The following is a 23,922-nucleotide window of genomic DNA, read 5'->3' on the forward strand; positions in this document are numbered from 1 at the left end:
TTAAGTATAAAGGAAATATTTTTTGAGAAATGACTTGGGACAATGTTGAAGGAGTCACTGCTCAAATTCTTGAAATTCTGTGAGTACATTGAGGTAAAAAGTTTGATACTACATTGTTGAGGTGCAGCTTGATTAATAGTGGGAAATAGGGATCACAAAAATATACTTTATTTTGGGATTATTTTCAATGGCAAAGGAACTGGTCATGTAGATGATGAACTTGGTCCCGTTGAAGTCAATGTCAAAGATTTCACTATTATTAATTAATCCCAGACAAAAAAAAAGTTACCATGGATTTAAGTCTGAAAGTACATATTTAAATAAATAAATAAAAATACAAGGATGTTGTAATTATCCCAACCAAGTATTATAAATAAAAGAAATTCAGAGTTAAGGGTACACTTGAAAAAATAAAACATTTTAAGTAAAAAATAAAAATAAAAAATAAAAAAAATCAGGCATGCAAACCACCTTAACGCTGTTCTGCTGTGATGCCATGCAATAACCATGAGCACTAATTCTAAACAACCCCCCCAAAAAAGAATGCTATCATGTAATATTTTGAATTTTGTTAAGATATGTGGTGTCAAACTGAAGTAACTTTCTTCTATTTTTATTTTTAAAGGCATATTCTTTGGTGGACCAAAGTAGTCTGAGCAAACAGGCCATTTAACCAGGATTCACAACTGCTTTGTCTCATCACAGCAGTACAAAGCAGCTGAAATGTACTGGTGAGTCTGGCCCTTAATTTACAATTGACTTACTGGTTTCAAGGGCTGTTTTAGTGAAGAGGGCACTATGTGATGAGAGGGCAGGCAAAGCCCAGCACCTGAGTCCCAGCGTCTGAGTTTTAAAGGGACCCCCGGAGTTCCTTTCTCAGTTCTCCTGGCAATGCTACTTCAGTATGCATGAGGCACCTTTCAGTTGCCAGTGCCCGGACTACCATGCAGCCATGAAACCTTCACAGTGCATTGACAGTCAGGTCAGTTACTCTACCAGTGCGGACTCCTGATACATGTTCAGTCTCCCTCATAACACTGGGTCCTTACAACCAATAGAACTGTTGCGTGCAAATTAGCTCAATAGGAAGGATGGTGATTGGTAGAGAATTACCTCTGAAGTCCCCATGGCCCCAACTTAATTTACACAAGTCTGTCTGTAATTTATATAGTCATAGCAATTACACACAACAATCATTAATAACCTAGCTGAATTACAACCAAATTTCTGCAACTGTATCTGATGTGTAAGATTTCTGTTAACTTTATCTAAGGCTACATTTTAGTCACGGGTATTTTTAGTAAAAGTCATGGACAGGTCACGGGCCGTTTATTTTTGTTTTCTGCCTGTGACCTGTCCATGACTTTTACTATATACCCCTAACTAAAACTTGAGGGGGCGTGGTCCAGGGGCACCGCGGGTGCTGCGGGGTGGGTTTGGCAGGGGCTCCCTACCTGGCTCTGCATGTCCCAGCAGCTGCTAGGTGACAGAGGGACCAGGGGGCTCTGCACGTTGCTCCCACCACAAGTGCTGGCTGCGCAGCTCCCATTGGCCAGGAACCGCAGCCAATGGGAGCTGTGGGGGCAGGGCCTGCAGGTGCAGGCAGTGCGCGGAGGAGCTGCAGGGCCATGCCAGTGAGAGCTGGGGAGTCCCCCACCCCGAGGTAAGCCTTCCCTGCATGCTCAACCCCCTGCCCCTAGCCCTGAGCCCCCTTCTAAGCACCCAAACTGCTACTGGCCAATGGGCTACGTGGCGCGGGCAGCCCCTGAGCCAGCACCAACCGCTGCAGAAGTCACGGAAAGTCACGGTAACTCCGTGGCAGACTCACTGCCTTAACTTTAACTATATGGAAAATATGAGTCTGTGTTATTTCATAGTTAAGATGGTTTGGGACAAAGAAGAGCCTGAGCCAGATGATGATAAATTTTGTGAAGGACCAAGTTGTTAATTAATTTTAACTTCATGAACTAATTCCCAGATTTACTTGTAAATTCTCCAAAAAATAATTCTGTACTCAGAGTATGTGCTATAGGTTTGAGAATACACTGTATTTTTTCCTATAAATCAAAATGATGGAATCCAATCTTCAATTGCAAAATGGAATTCAACCTTCACTACAGAGTTGCTGCCAGCCCCTCCATATTTTAACATCTATATCCTGATGCCTAAAGGCCAAATTAGGCAGGAGTCCATTGTATTAGACGCTGTACAGACATATCATAAAGGTCAGGGAGCTCATTGATTTCAGTGGTGCAAAACTGGGCCTGAAAATGCTTGACCCTGTAAGCATTAATAGCTCTCAACGCACTCGTTGAGCTCACCAAGCTGGGTGGGACCTTAGGTACTGATCCTGTAACTTGATCTGCATGAGCAGACCCCTACACCTGGCTCCACTCAGTTCAAGGGTTACAGTCCACCTGTGTGGGATCATAGTACAAAAGAGTGGGACCTTAATGAGCTATGTAAAGATGTTAGAGGGTTTGCTTTGGTAATTTAGGGGCTATTCAAATTGTGAGTGGATCACTGAGGAATTTTGTTTAAAGTAGTCATCACTCATATTTTAAGTAAAATAAGATACATTTTTAACTCTCTTTAATGCACTTTTAAAAAAAATAATTAGCCAAAGAATAATAATAATAAGTAGCCATTTGTGCATGCCCTCCACAGCTGGTTACAAAGTAGACTGATCATGCGGAGATCACGTATAAAATCAGGGTTCCAAATAAGGAACTTTTGGAAAGGAGACTGGTGGGTTAGGAAGCTAATATTAAGAGCCAAATTCATCCCTGGTACAGCTCCATTGCAGTGAAAGAAGTTAAACCAAAGATGGATTTGGCCTGGCACTTTTAAATGCAAAAATGACTACAAATGTGAATTAAGCATTGAGTTCTGACATTTATGTTTGAATTTTCTGACCTCTGTCAATTTGTGTCACATAACATTAACATTATTTAAACCTTATTAAATATAAAAGAATCTAGAGAACTAATTCAGTCAAAATTCCTTTCTCTTTACAGAAGAACAAGAGAGAGAAAACTCAGCACTCTGTTTACGTGAAAGGAATGAATCAAACCTCTAATCAGGTAAAACTAGGATAACGGATCAAGGACCTTTACATTTTCCTGGATTTCATATTTTTATTCAACGTTTTCCAAGTTGTCTCAGAAAGATCAAATTAAGGTGAACTGTAGTAATTATCTTAGCCAATATATCTTATCATTTTATCCAGTAATTTACCTTTCAGTTTGTTTGGTTTTAAGCATCTTATTTTCTAGCTATAGAACTGTTTAATTAGTTTGTGATTTAGTAGCCTAATTGTGTCAGAATTTGGTAAAGACTTTCAAAACACCATTCCTGGGAAGATGAGAAACTTTCAGACGCTTGCTCCTATATATGAATACATAAACTTAGGCCCTTTTTATCCCTTGCTCACAAACCCTCTATCTATATAATAAAATACCAAGATTGTCACTTCTGTCTGAGTCATTGTGAAGTAATGGAAACAGCAAGAAGCATGGTTGTGAGCTCTATTTTGTTTAGAATATCTCCAGGTTCAATCATCCAATTTTCAAATTCTCAACCATTTTCAGTTTTTTTAAATTTACATATTACACCTGTATGACAGCACATGCTTTTTTCACCTAGTTAAAAATTAACTTGATTATTTGCTTTCCTTCTGATGAAACTTTTGATGTACTGTTAAATTCCTTTGCTCATGCAGTCCCTCGCCTGGGTGAGGTTGGGGTAGATCAGGGATCGGCAACCTTTGGCATGTGGCCCATCAGGGAAATCCACTGGTTGGCCGGGCTGTTTTGTTTACCTGCCGCGTCTGCAGGTTTGGCTGATCGCAGCTCCCACTGGCCATGGGAAGCGGTGCGGCCCGAGAGATGTGCTGGTCGCCCTTCCCGCAGCCCCCATTGGCCGGGGACGGTGAACCACGGCCAGTGGGTGCTGCGATCGGCCAAACCTGCGGATGCGGCAGGTAAACAACCGGCCCGGCCCGCCAGGGGCTTTCCCTGGTGGACTGCGGGCCAAAGGTTTCCAATCCCTGGGGTTGATGGATCTAGATAGGAATGTACTTCTAGGAATGTTACCACGAAGATAGCACAAATGCAAGGCAGCTAAAATTGAAACCCCTTTATAAAGATTCCACGAGTTAATTTTCTAGATTTATGTTTGTCATTTCTTTAACAGTGGTAACTATAGGGTTGCCAGGTATCCAGTTTTTGGCCAGAACGCCCAGTCAAAAAGGGACCCTGGCGGCTTCGGTTAGCACCATTGACTGGGCCATTAAAAGTCCAGTCGGCAGCGCAGTGCAGTAAGGCAGACTCTCCGCCTGCCCTGGTTCTGTGCTGCTCCTGGAAGAGCCCTCACCTCTCCCCCATACCTCAACCCCCTGCCCCAGCCCTGAGCCCCCTTCTCACACTCTGAACCTCTCATTTCTGGCCTCACCCCAGAGCCTGCACCCCCAGCCAGAGCTGTCACCCCTGCCCCAGCCTAAAGCCCCCTCCCACACTCCAAACCCTTCAGCTCCAGCCTGGAGCCCCCTCCTGCACCCTACACCCTTCATTCCCGGCCCCACCTCAAAGTCCGCACCCCCAGCTGGAGCCCTCATCTCCTTCTGCACTCCAACACCTTGCCCCAGCCTGGTGAAAGTGAGCAAGGGAGGATGGAATGGGCGGGGGCAGGGCCTTGGAGAAGGGGCGGGGCAAGGGTGTTTGGTTTTCTGCAATCAGAAATTTGGCGACCCTAGTGGTAACTTTAGTAACAGAGCCGGGCTTGTTTTAAAACAACTTCTTCACAAAGAAACTTCTTTGGTCCATTAATATAATACAGCAAGCCCACTCACTCTTAGAGGACTCACCTGAATTACTAAAGTTGCTTTATGCTTCTTGCTGTACATACTTGGCTTGAATCCAACAGTTATACGGGTTCCAACAGTGTCAAGTGGAAGAAGTTCTCCAGCTTGTGGCAATACAACAAACTCTGGGTCACTGCCTGGCAGGAAGTATGCAGTGAATGGTTCTGGATACCTAAAGAAGAGTGTAAAAGTATATTGTGCCTATTACATATGATCATTTTGCAATTCTGTTTAAAAATAGCAGGTATCCTGTTGCAGTAGACATGCAAATAAACATGAATGCTACCATGCAGCTGTGAGTCATACTTGATAGCTTATGGATGCATACTGAATAATAATAGGATTGTTGCCCCTTTAATGAAAAAGGAAACACAACTGATCTGTAAGGACAGCTCAACTTAGTAATATGAAAATAACCCATTTTACCAGGTACCAGTAACAATAGGTTACCACGTTGGAGCAAAAGCTGCTTGGCTGACTTATGTAAAACCCCCACTGATTTCAGTTGGAGTTGCATGTATGGTAAGTAGAATTTTAATCAACCCATTTTAGCAAAAGCAATGCCCTATGGAGACCACAAGGTAACCTTGTTTAATAAAATTTAGTCTGTAAACTGGGGGTAGGGATCAAGTCTTTCTGTGAAGGAACTACCCACCTGTTCAGATGTTGTTATATAGGGAAGGGATCCCAAGTGCCTTGAAAGGAAGACAGAGAAAAATCGCTCCTTCCTATCTCCTCTTCCCAAATTACTTCCATACTTTTGTACACAAATGTTTTATACGTTAAATGCAGCATTTTAAAAACTGGGTTAAATAAATGATGCCTGGATAGAGTGACTCTTATTCCACTGACACTATGGCGATGGTGCTTGATATGAGAGGGTTTTTTTTTCTATTACAGCTATTGTAGGATTTGCTGTCTAACAAGTTTCAGGATAATCCAGAGGCTCTTGAGGAAATCTTGTCTAATTTTCAACAAAGATAATGGTTAGGCAGTACAAAAAATAAGTAATAGTTTTTCTCTCTCTCCAGTTCCAAATTGCAGACTCTCTCTCTCACCTCTCGTTAGGGACATCTCATCATTAACTTGGTGTTAACATAGAAATTTTATTCCTTTTTCCCACCCAAAAATTCTCCTTCCTTCCTTTTTTGTTATTGATGACAACTCCACTATCCTGCCTGTCATCTAGGCTCATAACCTGGGGGTCGGCATCTGCTCCTCATTCTCTTCTTACATCCTGTTTGTGTCCAAATCTTGAGTTTCTTCTTCCACAATGCTTAAAAGATCTGACCCTTCCTCTGTCATGACAGCCACAGCTTTCTTCTGTACCTTGATTACTGCTTCCTCCTCCTTCTCCTCCTCCAGATATAGGCTTTGATGACAACCTCATTGCTTCCTCTAGTCCATCCCAAACGTGACTGCAAACATTTTGGTGTGCTTCAGTCTCATGGCATCTTCCACCTTTGCTGGCTCCCTCTTGATGATTGCTTGTTCTGTTCATTCCCTCTGAAGCATCTGGCATTGGCCACTGCTGGAAGACAGGATTCTGGCTAGATGGACCATTGGTCTGACCCAATGTGGCTGTTCTTATGTTCTTTTCCATCCGGAAATTTAAATTTGTTGTCCTGCCCTTTAATGCGCTGCATAAACATTCCCCACCCTACTTACCTGAACTGGTCTCTTATCACACTGGCTGACCTTGCCCTGTCCATTCTTCCAAATATGCCAGTCTCGATGTCCCATATTCCAGTTCTCCCACAACTATCTCTGGGACAGTGAGAGCATTAAGAATGGATTTAAATGAGGAGAGGGTGGTGTCTGGCAGACCACAAAGGGAATGCCATTCTATGCCGAGGGGCAAATGTGAATGTAAGACGTGAAGAGAGAGAGAAAAAGGGATAAAACATGAAATAGTGTTTGGCTTTTTTCTAAATAAAAAATAGCTTACCTATAAATAGCTAAAGAAGGAAGAGAAAACAATTAAACAACTGGAGAATGGGAACAGGGATGGCTCTAGGCACCAGCAAAGCAAGCAGGTGCGTAGGGCGGCACATTTGCAGGGGTGGCAGAGATCCAGTGGGGGAGCTGAGAACCAACAGGGGGCCCTGGGAGCTGTAGTTCCTTGCTTAGCTCCCTGCCTATAGAGCCAGTCCTGGAGCAGGGGGGAAAAACTACATTTCCCAGCATTCCCTTGGTAGCTATCAACAGGAAAGGGAGAGAGAGGGAGGGAGGTACCTAGGACCTCATGCTGCAGCTTGCTGTGAATGGAGAGCTCACTGGTAGAATGGGGTGGCACTGGGAATGGTAGGGATACCATATTTTAACATTTTTTAAAAAAGGACACTCCACGGGGGGGAGGAGGGAATAGCCCCGCCCCAGCCACTCCCTCCCACTTCCCACCCCTTGACTGCCCCCCACAGAACCTCCAACCCATCCAACCCCCCTGCTCCTTGTCCCCTGATCACCCCTTCCCGGGACCCCTGCCCTTAACAGCCCCCGGGAACCCCACCCCCTATCTAACCCTCCCTTCTCCTTGTCCCTGACAGCCCCCCCCTGCCACCCCACCACCTGCCCCCGAGGATTCCACCCCGTACCTGTGCCCTGACTGCCCTGACCCCTTTGCACACCCCCGCCCTCGTACAGACCCCCCGGACTCCAATGCCTATCCAACCGCTGACTGTCCCCCGACAACCCCCCACTGACCCATCCAACCCCACTCCCTGTCCCTTGACTGCCCCCCTGGGATCCCATGCCCCTTCTCCAACTCCCAGTCCCCCTTACCATGCAGCTCAGACCAGCGTGTCTGGCTCCACGCGGAGCCAGACATGCTGCTGCACTCCCCCATGGAGCATGCAGCCCCGTCCCCCCTGAGTGCTGCTGGCGCGGTGTGCTGAGGCTGCAGGGGGGGAGCTCTGGCTGGCTAGAGTCCCCGATGCGAGCGGCTCAATCGGGATGGGCTGCCCTCTGAGCCACTCTGCGTTGGGAGGGAAATCCTGGACCTTTGAGAGTTTTACAAATTCCTCCCGGACGGCTATTTAAAACCCCAAAAGCCGGACATGTCCGTGAAAATACAGATGTATGGTAGATAACCCTAGAACAGGGAACAAGTATGCCCAAGGAGTAGAAGGCTTTGGCCCAGCTATCCCCTTCAGAAGACTTCCCCAGACTGCATTAGGGATACTGGTGTGACCTCACCTTGCAGCCCACAAAGAAGGAATTGGGTGGACTAAATGGACAGTGCACCTCTCTATCTGAAGCCTAGCAAGGGAGGTACATGGATCCCACTGGAATTTAAAATGAAAAGTAAGGGAGGGGAGGCTCTACTAGAGGAAGTGGGCAGCTTTAGATACAGTACCAGGCATGTAGGAGGTTCTCCACTTCTGAGCCATGGAAGCAGAAATTGACTTTTCCTTTCCAGATTTAGCTAATATTCAGAAAGGGAATCTAGCACCTGCCTTCCAGATTTGAACACCCTCAAAATTCAGGAGTGCTCATGCTCAAGTTGGGCAGCTGTTACTTCATTTCTCCCAAATCAAATATACTGATCCACTGTAACTTGCTGTAGAAAAAGTGGGATAAAATTGAGCAAGAAATGCTTCCCAGTGGTTATTAGGACTGGAATTGCTATTTTCAACAGCCATTGCCGTTTGTTTGGTTGGTTGGTTGGTTTGTTTGTTTGTTTAAAAGGAAGACAGTGATATTGCATTGGCAAATTCCCCATGGAAACAAAGAGTGGAATAAAAGAATAATGACGGCACCTTAACTTATCCTCATTTATGTAGGACAGTCTTATAATATGCATCTAGATATCCTCCAGTCACACAAGCTGAATATTGTTCCACTTAACTGCAGCTCTGTAACCATATGGGAACCAATCCTGTCTGTGTTCTGTGCACATCCAAAATTCCTGCTGAATGACCCGCTTTGGGAGTGAGTTACCAGTGACCCAGGGCTGGGGCAGCAGGAGAGTGCAGGTTGAGGAGGGGGAAGAGCCCAGGGCTGAGTGGCACGGGGGGGGGAACCCAAGGCTGAGGTGGCAGGGGTGTGGGGAGCCCAGGGCTGGGGACGGGGGGCAGCCAAAAACTTTTTTGCTTGGGGTGGTAAAAAACCTAGAGCCGGCCCTGAATGGGAATATCGTTATTGTCTCCTCTTCCTTCTATCCCCCTGCCCAACCTCGCCCAAAAAGGCAAACAAACCTGGAACACAATTACATAGTACAGTACTATAAGTGCCATGATTAAGGAGACTACATCTTAGTTTGTGAAACTGAAGAAACAGTCAAACAATTCTTCTTTGAGATGTCAACATGGATGTATTCATGGGTTCTCATTCCCAGAAACAACTTTGACTTGCACAACTAGCTTTTAAAAAGAAAATCTCTCATTCATAATTCAGCTACTTAATATTTTATAGTGGATCCTTCCTCCGTGGAAATGTCCCGCATTTCCTGGGTAAATGGTATGTTCCATGTTAAGGAATCCATGTAGAATTTATGTGGGGCTATATTATGCTGCTGTTGAAGAATAGCTCTCCTTTCATGAGAAGGTTTGTGAATGATTTTGTTGGTAATTAACATAGTGTTTTTCTTCTAATAAGTTCTAAAGAAGCAAATAGTTCTTGGTTTTTATAGTAGCAAAACTGTGCCAAGCAACTAACATAGGACATGAAAAGACACAATCCTTTCCCTCAAAAGCCTACAATATAATTAATAATCAACTTTAACATAGCTACTTTGTTACATATTTTAAGATGACACTTGCCCAGCAGCTCTGTTATTATGAAACGTACCCATTTCCCAGGCCAGCAGAGACTAATGGCTGGTCTACACTACATAGTTAGGTTGACATAAGGTAGCTTGTCTCAACCTAATTATGTTAGTGTCTACACTACAGCCTTCCTCCTGCTGATGTAAGTGCCCTGCTACACCGACATTACTCCACCTCCAAGAGAGGTTTAAGGCTTATGTCGGTGTAGTTGGGGCAATGCAGTGTCTGTGTAGACACTGCATTCCTTACATTGGCCATAAAATTGACAGGAAAACCCAGCTGCCCCTTGCTCCTTTGGAGAGCTGGGCAGCTGGAACCCGCTTCCGGCTGAGAGCTGGGGCAAGAAGCCCGGGTGGCCTCCCCTCCACTCCCAGTGTGAAACTGATAAGCCTGCCCCCACTCCCAGTGGGGTCCGGGCAGGAGGAGGGTGAGAAGCCCCTGGTGACTTCCCCCACTCCCGGTGGTGAACAGGGAGTGGAGGGGAGGCAGCCCCCCGCTGGGAGCCTGTGGGGCAGCTGGGCTCCTGGCAGGGAGCTACTAGTGGAGCTAAGAGATCAGGCCCTCAGCTCCCCACACTGCCCCTAACCACCGACCCAGTGAGGGTAGTGTGGACATGCAGCACTGCAATGATTACCGCAGTGGCTGTAAGTTGACCTAATATAGGTTGACTTACATTTCTAGAGTAGACATATCCTAAGAGGCAGTACCTTTATATCTCCAAGAGCCTCTGTGCCTAAGCCAAGGGTGGCACACACAGACTTGGTCAGATAAGGTCTTTACTATATGGTGTTTTTAGGAGAGGCACATGCATGAAATAAATCTTAATGTAGATTTCTATGCCAGGTCAGAGCCCATTATGAACTAAGAGATGTAAATGTATCTTCTAACCTTTGACTTTTATAATTACTGTCACAGGCTACAGTAATCAAGGTTAGATATTAATGACCAAGCCACTGTTAACACCCTTCTTAATGAATACGGAATAGCAACTAGAAAATAAATCCATGGTACCAGCAAGAGCGAGATGCAGTTTTTATTGTGTATTTCCACCTTTTGGTTTAATCCTTAGATTATTCTGTAAGTAGCAGTTTATGCTAATTTGTATTAAAATCATTCTTCATGTTGGCTATTGCTAAACATAGATGTTTAATGAATTCTAGAAATCTATGTTCTCAATACAAAGAAACAAGAGATCCTTCTGCAATGTCTATACAAATCCTTTTTAGGCCCACCATACCTGTTTTGCAGCCCTGAATGTATAACATAGTCTTCATTATATTATGGCCTTTGCAAAATATCCATGAAATTTAGACTAGTCTTCCTTAAACCTGTCAGTAAGGTAACTCTTTGTCACTTCAGTTTAGGAGAAGCATTCCGTATTGATTGCTGCCCTTTGATATACAGCAGGTTTCTCCTCATAATTTACAGGGGCTGAAAGCTGTATTTGAAAACCCGAGTCTTTAGGGAAAGTCATAGGAGCTTTGATCCAAATATACTTTTTTTTTTCTAGTAAGTGAAGAGTAACCTATGTTACTTATTTAAAGACATTTAATGCCACAGGAAAATAATGCTTGCAATTTGTGAATGCTAAGGTGTAGTTTCAACAATAGTTGAAATACTGGAATTAAAGCTCATAAAGACATCGTTGCTGATGGGCACTCTGAACAGAGGTCTAATACACTACCAAATTCACATTTTTAAGCAGCCTTATTAGCTATTATAAAATTCTACAAAGCTAAGTTTTATTTGAAAAGCACAAGTTAGATGATGGGCACTTTTCAACAAAATGATGACATATAGAGAATAGGGTCTCCATCATTTATCATAATTGATTACATTTTGTACCTGTCTGAAAGCAATTTAGGTTTAATCAATCACTCTAAGGCATGTGCCTTAGACACCAAAAGAGATTTTAACTTCACTGATGACCCTGCACCCTTGGAAATATAGAATCTTTTAAATTCCCAAAGCAGAATGACAAAAGCCTTGTTACATGGTGAAATACCTGAGTCAGGGTAGGAAAGGACTTTGGTGCCTCCATGTTATGAAAACAAAAGCAGATCTGGGATTTTTCACACCTTTTTTAAGGTAAGATTTCCTTTTTATTTTTCATTGTAAGGATAGCTAGATATGCAAACTGGTGAGTTACTTCCCCCTATTCCAACTTCTTTATGAACTTACATCTTAAATATGTTAAACACCAAACACCACATTACTAAAAAGTATGATTATAAACTTTTTTTGGTGACCCTGCTTTAAATGTTCCAATATCAATATTTACATTATGTCAACTACAGCCTCAAGAAAAATTAAGAGCTCAGTCACTATTTGTACTTTATAACTGCACTAGATGAAAAATACCAAGTTAAAATATTCTAATTACATCTCTGGATTGTTAGGAAAATTTAATAGAATTGTCATGAAGTAGTTTGAATGACATCAAAATCCAGAACTCATTTGTGTGTGTGTACAGATATAGATATAGAGATACACATACACACACACACACCATTTAATAAATGAATTTGCTTACAGCATACATAATTAAATCATTCTGGCATGCTGCTAATTCTAGTGAAATACAGCAGTAAAGTCAGAAATATTTTTTCAAAGCTGACTGTAAAACAGGCTTCATTTTTCTCTTCAGAGGTTTGAAAAGCATAGAAAAATGTATAGTTTTTAAAATTAGAAACAAATGTCAGACTCAAACATAGAGCCAAAATGTCCTGTGTACCATTCTTTAGGCAGCATTGAAATTAACCTTGGATAGCCTTTTGTGACCAAGAAACTCCTTTATAACACATTAACTCTGCATAACAGGGGTGGGTGAACTGATAGGTGAAGTAAGAACCAGCTTGAACTCATAATCACGCAAAGCTCTGAGAATTAGATTGATATAGCTAACTCTACCACATCCAGTCCTGGCCTACTTTCCTACTCATTAAGGGATCCTTTCCCAGTAGAGCTGGTAGAACATTTTTTTCCTGGAATGATTTTATGTCAAAAAATGTCGTTTTGGTAAAACCAAGATTTCCTGTGAAAAAATTTCAGTATTGCTGAAAAATTTGGATTTTCCACCAGGAAAATTGGAATGTTGGTTCCCGGGCTATCTGAAAGTGACAGAAGCTTTCCTGAAGTGCTGCTGAAGCAGAAAGCCCTGGCGTTCAGCCTCTCCACCTCTCCTGCAGCTCCAGGAGCCACAGAGGCAGAGTGTAATGCCATTTGGATTGCCCTGGAGGATGGGGACCCACATCTTCCAGGATCTGCAACAGCAGGGCAAAGCCGCAATGTCAGGAGTCCTAGTTTCCTTACTGTGGAACCGGGGTCTCTTGTTCCAGGGCAGCCCTACTATGTGGACTGCCCCAGGCTGGGATCTGATGGTTTCCAGACTCCCAGGCCAGCTGACATCTAGGGCTGCCCACTCAGCAGTCATGACATTTTGAAAAAACTCATCATGTTGTGATTCAGAACAAAATGAACCAGAAATCTGACACTTCAGCCAGCTCAATCTCCCAGTTTTACCCTAAATTCAACTCTACCTCTTTTCCACAGTTGGAAAATCACTTATATACTTCAATACTAACTGCTATACTTTGGAGGTGCTTATATGGTGTCAGAGTGGTTATCAGTGTGATCGTGGGGTGAGTGGGACAGTAATCCTTTCAACATCCCATTTAGGCTGTCCTGACTTTGGATGACATTACATACACTTATCTTTGGGAGATATTGAGTGGGATTTTCTTCTTCTAAGAAGTTTATATATTTGAGCCCAAACAAATTGAACAGATCCACTTAAATTCTGAATTTATTGCCTTGTGGTAGTCAGATTTATCTTCCCTTCCGCATACTAAGTAGTGCCTTATTCCGTCAGTAGCCCTATTTTCTTCGCTGTACAATGTGATTCCCTTACTCATGATGAGTAGTATCTTACTACATGAGTAATTCCACTGAACACTGTGGTACTACTTATGTACTAGTCAGTGTTAGTAAGGGTGGCGAAATCTGGTCCTGTGAGAAGCTTTTTGATTTTAAAAAGATACCAGAAATATTTACTGCATCGGCTGGGGCTAGCAAATCCTAATCCAGGCAAAAAAACTATAAGTCACTGAGTGATTTCCTCTAAGGTCTGAAAGATTCTCAAACAAAACTTTTAATTCCTTTTTTTATATTTTATGTTTTTAACCTGTCATTTGAGTTATACAAGCATTAAATTACATCTGATATTGAATAAGAAAGTTGCTATATTCTAAATTTTAGTTGGACACTTTTTTTATTCCTAAATTATAATTATAAACTCCTTTTTTTTTCCCAACACCTACTCACAAAAGAAAAAAACTAAACAAAACCAACCCTCCTCCCGCAAGCTGGAGGTTTTCAAAGCAATTTTTGACATAGCTTGCAGTACAGTACTAGGAACATTCACTGAACATGGGTGAGTGGGGGCGGGTATCCTTTTCCATTTTAAACAAGGTTATAGTTTCTCTGACAAGGAAAGAGTCTGTATTGCATCATGGGCACCTTCATTTATATAACTGTAATGATTCAGACTTTATTATACCTTTTTCAAGAACATTAGGTCTCTTCACTAGTATCATACACCTACCAGCAGATTATAACATTGCCAGAGTAATTGCTTCACTTTTGTTCTGAAAACACCCTATTCCACTGTAGCTGATAACTTGAGCATTGTGATAGGAGGCTTTTCCAGTGTCTTGAGGAATCATCACCATTGACAGCCATCTAAAAGCTGGAACAACTGTCCATCACAGATGTACTGCTCTTGGAAGTAAGCTCTTTTTAAAAAAAAATCAATAAGGGCCAAGGACATCTTTTTATTTTGGGGATCTTACAATGACAAATTTGTTATGGATGTTAACTATCCGCTTATCTGCCAGTGTTCTGAGTACACTTACTAGACATGCAATAAAAAAGCATATTAAAAAGGGGAAAATAGATTTAAATGGTAAGCCTCACACTTTTGCTTCAAGCTCATCTTTTCCCAATAGTTTTAAATTATTTATAGGGAAACCATATAGTTGAACATCACCTTCTTGCACCGTATTACGGACTAATATGTGTTTTAATATTACAATTGCATAACAGTATAGTAAACACAGAAATTAATTACTTTAAAATCAGATTACTACTGATAATTTTCTGCAGGACTTATAAGGCGACATTATTATATGCGTACCATTATGAAAAATGTTGCTGTAGTTGAAAAAAAATCATTGTCAAACTTCATTTCCTTTATCAGATTAGAAAGTATATTAGAAGCAGGCTATTGACAGTTTACATAACAAAACCAAAAGGAACACAAACAGTGCAACTTGAGGGAAATAATACAGCTTTTTAAAACAGCCTCATCTTAGTAAAAATATTTGGTCACAGTTCCATCATTATTCTGTAATGTAAATGCCTTAGTGGTGTATCGTGCACATTTCCCCCCCCCCCCCATGCATTCTAATGCACACAAGCATTTTAGGGCCAAACCCTGGAGAAATCCTAACTCATGGAACAAGCCCACACATGCTTATCCTTCACGGTCAGCAGCCTACCCCAGGGTTGTAGAATGTGTCTACTTCCACTGTCACACCTTCAGGACAGCGCTTGTGTACTGCATCACTTGCATACAGGGGAACTGGAGGTAATGAATGGTGACTTATGTCACAAGATCCACCCGCTTCACCCTGCTCCTCTTGCCCAAACCCGTCCTGTCTAATGTATTTCTCTTCTGAGCATGAATCCAATCCTCAAAACGTGGATATATGCTTTATCTTTGAGAGCATTACCTTGTCTGACTTGTAAGCCTAAAGCCAATCACTGATTCTTTGTTTAAGCCGGCTGCTTCAATATTGATGACATCGTCTACTTCTGGCTCAGTGGCAAGTAACAGTATTGGAAACTTCCAGACACCACCTGTAGTGCATCGTACCACCAATGTTGCTGAATTCCTTCAAAATTAAGTTAAAAATATTACAAGGAAGGCATAATGAAATATAATGTCAATAAATCCTTGTCCAAAGTGCAAAGTAAGTCTGTGTTTCTGCAAAATTGCAGTGCATCATAATGAAAATACAGTTGGCTCTACATTGGAATGTAAAATTTTTACACTGTATACCATATTATCAGTCTGTCTTTGGAATGGAATGTCAGCTAAACAGCTCATCTTGTTTGCTGTATGTTAGTTTTACTAAGAAATGAGCTAATGCAGAGGCAAAACAATTGGTGCGGCTGTGAGGCCTGATTCTTTTATTTACACGGTGTGACTCTACATATTGCAATGGAGTTACTCCAGATTTACACTGGTGTGGAAAGAATATGGGCCCCAATCCACAGAGGGACTATAACCGCGGAGTCACAACACTGAGTGTTACAATGCTTAACTTTTGGGTGCTTAGCCAGCCAGTGGAATCCACAAACCCTGAGCTAGGCACCTAGGCTCCCTACAGTGGCTAGCTACAACTGTGAAATTGGTGCAGTCCCATCAGGGCCTACAAGATGATGGGGACCCAACCAGATGGAGCACGGCATTTCACCTGGAACACAGGTTCACAATGGCATTCATTCACATTTGGCGTTCGTGCCCCTCCGTCAGATGGAAGTGTGACTGGGCTAAATTTGAGTGAGTGACATTGCAAGTTGGCACACGAGGTTGCAGCATGACTCAGGTTTGGCCTGGCCACCTTGCCTTCATGATAGGCACCAGGTTGCAATGCCACTCATTGGTCTAATTTGGTTTGTGCCGTGTGAATATGGGAAAAGGTGATGGAGCAAATGGAGCTGCTGGACGGCTGAGATTGAGAGGAACCACCCTAATCCAGGAGCAGGACGCTGAGCTGGGGGAATGGGGGTGTTTGATAAGTGGCCAGGAAGGTCCTGGGGCAGGGGGTGAGGGGCTGGGTGTGAGCTGTTGGTGGGCTATGAGGTGAGCAGGGAATGTTGAGGTCTATGGACTCTGAGGGGTTGGGGCAAGTGGGGGATGTTGAGGAGTGGAGGGGTGAGTTGTGGGGACTGTGGGTGGAATAGGGTATGTTAGTGAGTGTTGGGTCAGGATTCTGGGGTGAGTGGGGGATGTTTGGGGCTGTGGCCAGTGAGGCGGAGCTGTCGGGAGCTGTGATGAGTGGGATGTATGTCAGGGCTCCTGGTGTGCATGTGGGGGCTGTAAGGATAAGAGGGGCTGGTGGAAGGTGGTTGGGCTATATGTGGGAAGGGAGGGGCATTCCAGGGATATGTGTGGGGTGGGACATGTATGGGGTGGTGCTTTCCTGAGCAGCCTCTGATCAGAATTAATCTCTTTTCTCTGTTAGAATGTGTTTCTCCCATGTACTGGTGCACTTTAGCTCCTAAGCAACATTTTGACAATATAGAACCATTAACAGCCTTGTCTGATCAGCCAGTAAAACTGGGTTTATGGAGTTGCCCAAAAGCAGCTGGAGCATACCAGTAAATCTTTCCTCATATGTGGAAGGATCGAACCCTATCCAAATAGAATTAGAGAGAGAGAGAGAGTGTGTGTGTGTTAGCAGAGATGTTACAGATATTAGTGAGGGCTGGCTTTTTATCTAGGACAGGTAACATTCCTATGATATGAAAGCAGACATACCATAACTGTCTGACTTAGATAGTTGTGTAACATGAACTAGATACCATGATCTATGAAAAGTGCTGAGGATGTATTTGTTTCAATAGTGTTGGGGGGGGAGGGGAGTGTTTGTTTTAAATTGCATGGCTGTATGGATCCTTGTGTTTGGTGTCTGTGACACGGAGCCCACGTTTCATACATTCGTAGAGTCTAAGGCCAGAAGGGGCCACTGTGATCAGCCAGTCTGCCCTCTTGTGTAACACAGGGCACAGAACTTCCCCAAAATAAATCCTAGATCATATCTCTTAGAAAAACATCCTATCTGATTTTCCAAAGTGGCCTGTATATTTCTGACAACACTTGTTAGCATTTGGTGCCCAGCCTTGTGATTTGTGAATGTAAAGCAAATGCTGTTTGTGCTCAAATTGCAAGTTTTCCCAAGGGCAAAATTGTGGGCTGAGATATAAAGATTTGGGGCTTGATTCCCAATTGCATTACTCCTCTTTTACAGCAGTGTAACTCCATTAATTTAGTTCCAGTAGAGTTGCACCAGCTTCAAACTGGAGTGATGACTCAAGCCCTTGGGCTTTTTGACTAACTACACATGTGCTTTGATGTACCTTGCTACTTAGTTTAAAGTTTGACATATAAAAGCTGTTGCCCATGTTTTATGTTGATATAATGTTTGTATTTATTACTAATTTGTGCAGTCTCATAATTGCTGTTGAACAAATTTTCATTTAACAGTTACTGGTAAAATGTTAGGGTTTGAATATTGGGGCTCTATCTTATGGTGACATCACACACAAGATTGATTTTTGGAGACTAGACTAGCAGTTCTTTCAGCAGAAATTGAATGAGCAAGAAAAGTTGATACATCAAAAATAGCTGATATATTTGCAGACCAAAGGATGGGAAAACAATGATTTTGGTTAAATTTTTTTATAAATCCATAAATGCATTTTTTATTTTTTTGGTGTGTAGATGGCCTGCATATTGTGTGCCTGTATTTATGCATAAGATGGATATGTTCTGTTTTTCCAAGATGGTAAATGTAAGCAACATTTTAGATTTTGCTGCAAAAATAGGCTAGGGACCCCCTTCCTGATTCCAGAGTCCGCTGGGGCCTTGTTACGTCACTGTCTCTGATACAGTGCATGGGCACAGAGATAGGTGCCTAAGGGCAGGTCCATACTCACCGTGCGGGTCGACGCGGTGAGTTCGACTTCATGGAGTTCGAACTATCACGTCTGATCTAGACGCGATAGTTCGAACTCCGGAAGCGCCGCGGTCGACTCCGGTACTCCACCACTGCAAACGGCGGTGGTGGAGTCGACGGGGGAGCCGCGGAGTTCAACCCCGCCGCGTCTGGACGGGTGAGTAGTTCGAATTAGGGTACTTCCAATTCAGCTACGCTATTCCCGTAGCTGAATTTGCGTACCCTAATTCGAACCCCCTTTTTAGTGTGGACCAGGCCTAAGAATGGGATCCACAAAAGGCAGCACACCAGTTGGGAAGCAACATAAGCTAGCCAATAGCAGATGCTGGGGAGAGGGATGTGCCCTTTGCCCTGTCCCTCTCAGGGACTTAGATGCCTAAGTCTGGGCTAGAGGAAGCGACCTATCTCCACTTAGTTTCCACAGCTGGGAACCCTCTCCTTGGAATCAGGTACCTAAGCTTTCTTGCCAGGGCGACAACATTGCACCCTAACTCCACACAAAATGACTGACCAGTGCGGGGAGCTGGAGGGAAAGAAGAAATCTCCCTTATTATTGGTAGTGCAGCAGTTAGGGTATTTGCCCAGAATATGGGAGACCCCCCTTTGAATTCCTCCCTCTGCCTGATGAGATGCAATTTGAACCTGGGTTTCTCACGCCTCAGGTAAATGCCTGAACTACTGGATTCTGGGAAATTCTGATGTGATTCTCCTATTGAAGCTGTTCCACTATTTATAAATAAGTACATATGCTTTGATCCGGAGAGTGGCTCCATAGTCCAGTACTTAGGGCACTCACCTGAGAGGTGGGAAACTCATATTCAAAATCCCTTCTCCTCAAGCAGAGTGGGGAATTGAACTTGAGTCTCCCACATCCCAAGTGAATTCCCTAACTTCTAGGCTAAAGGGAGGGCTGTCCCCCCTCTCCCCTACTTAACTGTTTTGTGTGGCATTAGGCATGTTTTAAGAATGCCTAGCAGATTGGGCCCCACAAGCAAGGTAGGTGAAGGAGTACATATCTTCACCTGGTTAGAGGATTGTGACGGGACTTAGACATGAGATAAGCACCCATGCTAAAACATTATGGTTATGGCCAGAGGCAGAAACAGGTGCTATGGAGACTTTTACAGCAAAAATGTAGGCCCCTGCAGGGTTAGGTGGCAGCTTAGCAGGGGTTTTGAGGCTCTCATGGCACCTACAATTTTGAATTTAGGCCCCATAACTCCCACGTTAGTGTCCCAAATTCTTTTGTAGATCTGGGCCATGGTTCATAGTGTTAAACTAATCTGTTAGAACCAAATATTTGAGATTTGACTTGTGCTTCTGAAGAAACTAAGGATGTAATAGGTTTAACAGTTTGAGGGTATCTTGTGCCTTGCTTTGCCGTACATTGTCAGATGATGCAATAAATGCTATGGACACTGAGCTGATACAGAAAAAGACGGTTACTCACCATTGTAACTGTTGTTCTTCGAGATGTGTTGCTCATATCCATTCCAGTTAGGTGTGCACGCGCCGCGTGCATGTTTGTCGGAAGACTTTTACCCTAGCAACACTCAGTGGGTCGGCTGGGCGCCCCCTGGAGTGGCGCCACCATGGCCCCGGATATATACCCCAGCCGACCCACCCACTCCTCAGTTCCTTCTTGCCAGCTACTCCAACAGTGGGGAAGGAGGGTGGGTTTGGAATGGATATGAGCAACACATCTCGAAGAACAACAGTTAAAATGGTGAGTAACCGTCTTTTCTTCTTCGAGTGATTGCTCATATCCATTCCAGTTAGGTGATTCCCAAGCCTTACCTAGGCGGTGGGGTTGGAGTGAGATGTGGCGGAATGCAAAACCGCCGAGCCGAAGGTTGCATCGTCTCTAGATTGCTGGACTAGAAGCAAAGGTGTGGACCGATGACCGGTCGCTGCACGGCATATCTCCTGGATCGGTACGTGCGCCAGGAATGCGGCTGAGGAAGCCTGAGCCCTGGTAGAATGGGCAGTGAGGTGGCCCACCAGGACATGGGCCAAGTCATAGCATGTGCGTATGCATGCTGTTAGCCAAGAGGAGATCCTCTGTGCGGAGACGGGGAGGCCTTTCATATGGTCCGCCACTGCCACGAAAAGCTGGGGGGATTTTCGGAAGGGCCTTGTGCGGTCAATATAAAACGCCAGCGCCCTGCGGACATCTAGGGAGTGTAACCACTGCTCCCGTGGGGATGAATGAGGTTTAGGAAAGAAAACTGGGAGGAAGATGTCCTGGTTAGTATGGAAGGCCGAAACCACCTTAGGGAGAAAAGCGGGATGTGGCCGCAACTGAACTTTGTCCTTATGAAAGACAGTGTAAGGGGGGTCTTCAGTGAGTGCTCGAAGTTCGGAGACCCGCCTGGCCGAAGTGATGGCCACCAGAAAAACTGTCTTCCATGATAGGTACAGCAGAGAGCAGGTTGCCAGCGGTTCGAAGGGGGGACCCATAAGCTTGTTTAATACCAGGTTGAGGTCCCAGGTGGGGGCAGGACGACGAACTTGAGGGTAGAGGCGTTCCAGCCCCTTTCGAAACCTAGCGACCACCGGGTGAGAGAGCACAGAGTGACCAGCCTCTCCAGGATGGAAAGCAGATATGGCCGCCAAGTGAACCTTCAGGGAGGATATGGCAAGGCCCTGCTCCTGAAGCTGCCAAAGGTAGCCCAGAATGACTGGAATGGGGGTCCCCGAAGGAGTAAGGGCCTGTGACGTACACCAGGCTGAGAAACGTTTCCATTTGGCCAAATATGTGGACCGAGTGGAAGGTTTCCTACTACTGAGCAGAACATGCTGCACAGGGGCAGAACAGCACAACTCTGAGGTGTCTAGCCACGCAGGAGCCACGCCATGAGGTGGAGGGCTGGAAGGTCCGGGTGACAGAGACTGCCGTGCTCCTGGATTATAAGGTCCGGGCAGAGTGGGAGGGTGATTGGTGTGGCTACTGAGAGGCTGAGGAGCGTGGTGTACCAGGGCTGCCTGGGCCACGCTGGAGCAATCAGTATTAGATGTGCCCTGTCCTGCCGGAGTTTCAATAGAACCTTGTGCACCAGCGGAAATGGAAGGAATGCATAGAGCAGCGGGTGCTTCCACGGAATGAGGAATGCGTCTGAGATCGAGCCTGGTGAGAGACCCTGGAATGAGCAGAACACTTGGCACTTCCTGTTCGCGCGATACGCGAATAGGTCCACCTGGGGAAAACCCCACTTGCGGAAGATTGCATGGATAATGTCCGGTCTTATGGACCACTCGTGACACAGGAAGGATCTGCTCAGTCGATCCGCGAGAGTGTTCCGAACTCCCGGGAGAATAGACCTGGTGGCGTCCTTTGCATGAGCTATGCAAAACTCCCATAAATTGATGGCTTCGAGGCAAAGAGGGGAAGATCGGGTCCCTCCCTGTTTGATTATGTAATACATGGCCGTTGTGTTGTCCGTAAACACAGAGACACAACGGCCGTACAGAAGCTTGTGGAATGTGTGGCATGCCAGGCGAACCGCTCTGAGCTCTCGGACATTTATATGGAGGGAGAGCTCCTCTGATGACCACAGCCCTTGGGTGCGCAGGTGACTGAGGTGGGCTCCCCAGCCGAGGGATGATGGATCTGTCGTCAGGGACAGGGTGGGCTGCGGTGGGTGGAACGGTAACTCCGCACACACCGTGGAGGGGTTCAGCCACCAGTCGAGGGAGCGCAGTGTACTCGGCGGGATGGTGACTAATGTGTCCATCACGTCCCTGCCTGGACGGTACACCGAGAGGAGCCATGTTTGAAGCGTGCGGAGGCGGAGCCCGGCGAATTTGGTGACATACGTGCATGCCGCCATGTGGCCTAGGAGACCGAGGCAAGTGCGGACCGAGGTCGTGGGAAACGCCTGCAGACTGTGGATGATCGCGGTCATTGCCAGGAACTTTGGCTGAGGCAGACAGGCCTTGGCTGGAGTGGAGTCCAAGGTGGCTCCTATAAAGTCCAGCCTCTGAGTGGGGACCAGGGTGGATTTGTCTACGTTGAGCAGTAGGCCGAGATGTGTAAACAGGTCCTGTGCTACTCGTACATGCACCCTGACTTGCTCCTCGGAGGCTCCCCTGATGAGCCAGTCGTCCAGGTAAGGGTACACATGGAGCCCTTGACGACGGAGGTGGGCGGCGACCACTGCCATGCATTTTGTGAACACACGAGATGCCGGGGAGAGGCCGAAGGGAAGGACCACAAACTGGAAATGCCGACGATCGGCTACAAAGCGGAGGTATCTCCTGTGCGGAGGAAAAATGGCTATGTGAAAGTAAGCGTCCTTCATGTCGAAGGCAGCATACAAGTCCTTGGGATCCAAGGATGGGATAATGGTCCCCAGGGAAACCATCCGGAATTTCAACTTTATTAGGAATTTGTTGAGGCCCGTAGGTCTAGGATAGGTCTGAGACCCCCTTTTGACTTGGGGATCAGGAAGTAACGGGAATAAAACCCTTTGCCCCATTCCTCCTTTGGCACCTCCTCTATCGCTCCGATGGTGAGAAGCGTGTGGACCTCTTGTAAGAGGAATTGCTCGTGAGAGGGGTCCCTGAAGAGGGACTGGGAGGGAGGGTGGTAAGGCGGGGTTGAAGCAAACTGGAGGTGGTATCCTTGCTTCACGGTGCGCAGGACCCAGATGTCCGAAGTCAAGTGGGACCACGCAGGGATAAAAATAGGAGAGGCGGTTGGAGAAGGGAGGGAAGGGATACTGAACGGGAAGTGGTATGCTGTCCTCGGGAGCATCTTCAAAAGGACGACTTCGGACCCACCTGTGATTTGGAGGGGCCGTGGCTTTGACCCGTTTAGGACCTGAATATCATCTGCGGCCGCCGCGCCCTCAGCGTCTACTAAAATCCTGTCTCTGCCTAGGTACAGAGTACGGATGGAAGGGCTGGGGGCGGAAAGTGTGACGCTGGGTCATGGGGGTATGCATGCCCAGGTTCCGCATAGTGACCCTGTTGTCCTTTAAGCTCTGGAGTCTAGGGTCAGTTTTCTCCGAGAATAAACCCTTACCCTCAAAGGGTAAGTCCTGGATGGTATATTGGAGTTCCGGTGGAAGGTTGGAAGCCTGCAGCCAGGAAATGCGCCTCATGGTGATACCGGACGCTAAGGTTCTGGCTGCGGAGTCCGCCACATCTAGGGAGGCCTGCAGGGAGGTTCTGGCCACCTTTTTCCCTTCCTCCAGGAAGGCCTTGAATTCCTGGCGGGAGTCTGGAGGAAGCAACTCCCGGAATTTGCTCATCTCCGCCCAGGTGTTATAGTCATAGCGACTCAGCAGAGCTTGCTGATTCGCTACTCGAAGTTGCAAGGCACCCGCCAAATACACCTTCCGGCCTAGAAGGTCCATCCTTCTGGCTTCCTTGGATTTCGGAGCCGGGGCTTGCTGTCCATGGCGCTCCCTTTCATTGATGGACTGGACCACCAGGGAGGAAGGAGGAGGATGTATATATAGCTACTCGTACCCCCGGGATGGTACCA

The 23,922-nt window shown here is 45.4% G+C and overlaps 1 protein-coding gene and 1 long non-coding RNA gene across 3 annotated transcripts in view; one reads left to right on the top strand and one right to left on the bottom strand.

Moving 5' to 3' along the window:
• CFAP47 (cilia and flagella associated protein 47) overlaps positions 1-23,922 on the bottom strand; it is a 642,607-nt gene that overhangs the window by 12,115 nt on the left and 606,570 nt on the right. For both annotated transcript variants that reach the window (XM_039536653.1, XM_039536643.1), the window contains 2 exons: positions 15,420-15,581; positions 4,865-5,033 (listed from right to left, as the gene is read on the bottom strand). In XM_039536653.1, coding sequence (XP_039392587.1) covers positions 4,865-5,033; positions 15,420-15,581 — 331 coding nt within the window. The remainder of the gene's footprint in view (positions 1-4,864; positions 5,034-15,419; positions 15,582-23,922) is intronic.
• On the top strand, positions 625-15,585 carry LOC120404356. Its single transcript, XR_005597949.1, has 5 exons — positions 625-731; positions 3,018-3,083; positions 5,291-5,383; positions 11,598-11,715; positions 15,468-15,585. It is a non-coding gene; the product is annotated as an uncharacterized LOC120404356 (long non-coding RNA).

This window comes from Mauremys reevesii, linkage group 1 (assembly GCF_016161935.1).
Source record: "Mauremys reevesii isolate NIE-2019 linkage group 1, ASM1616193v1, whole genome shotgun sequence".
NCBI classification, from domain to species: domain Eukaryota; kingdom Metazoa; phylum Chordata; order Testudines; family Geoemydidae; genus Mauremys; species Mauremys reevesii.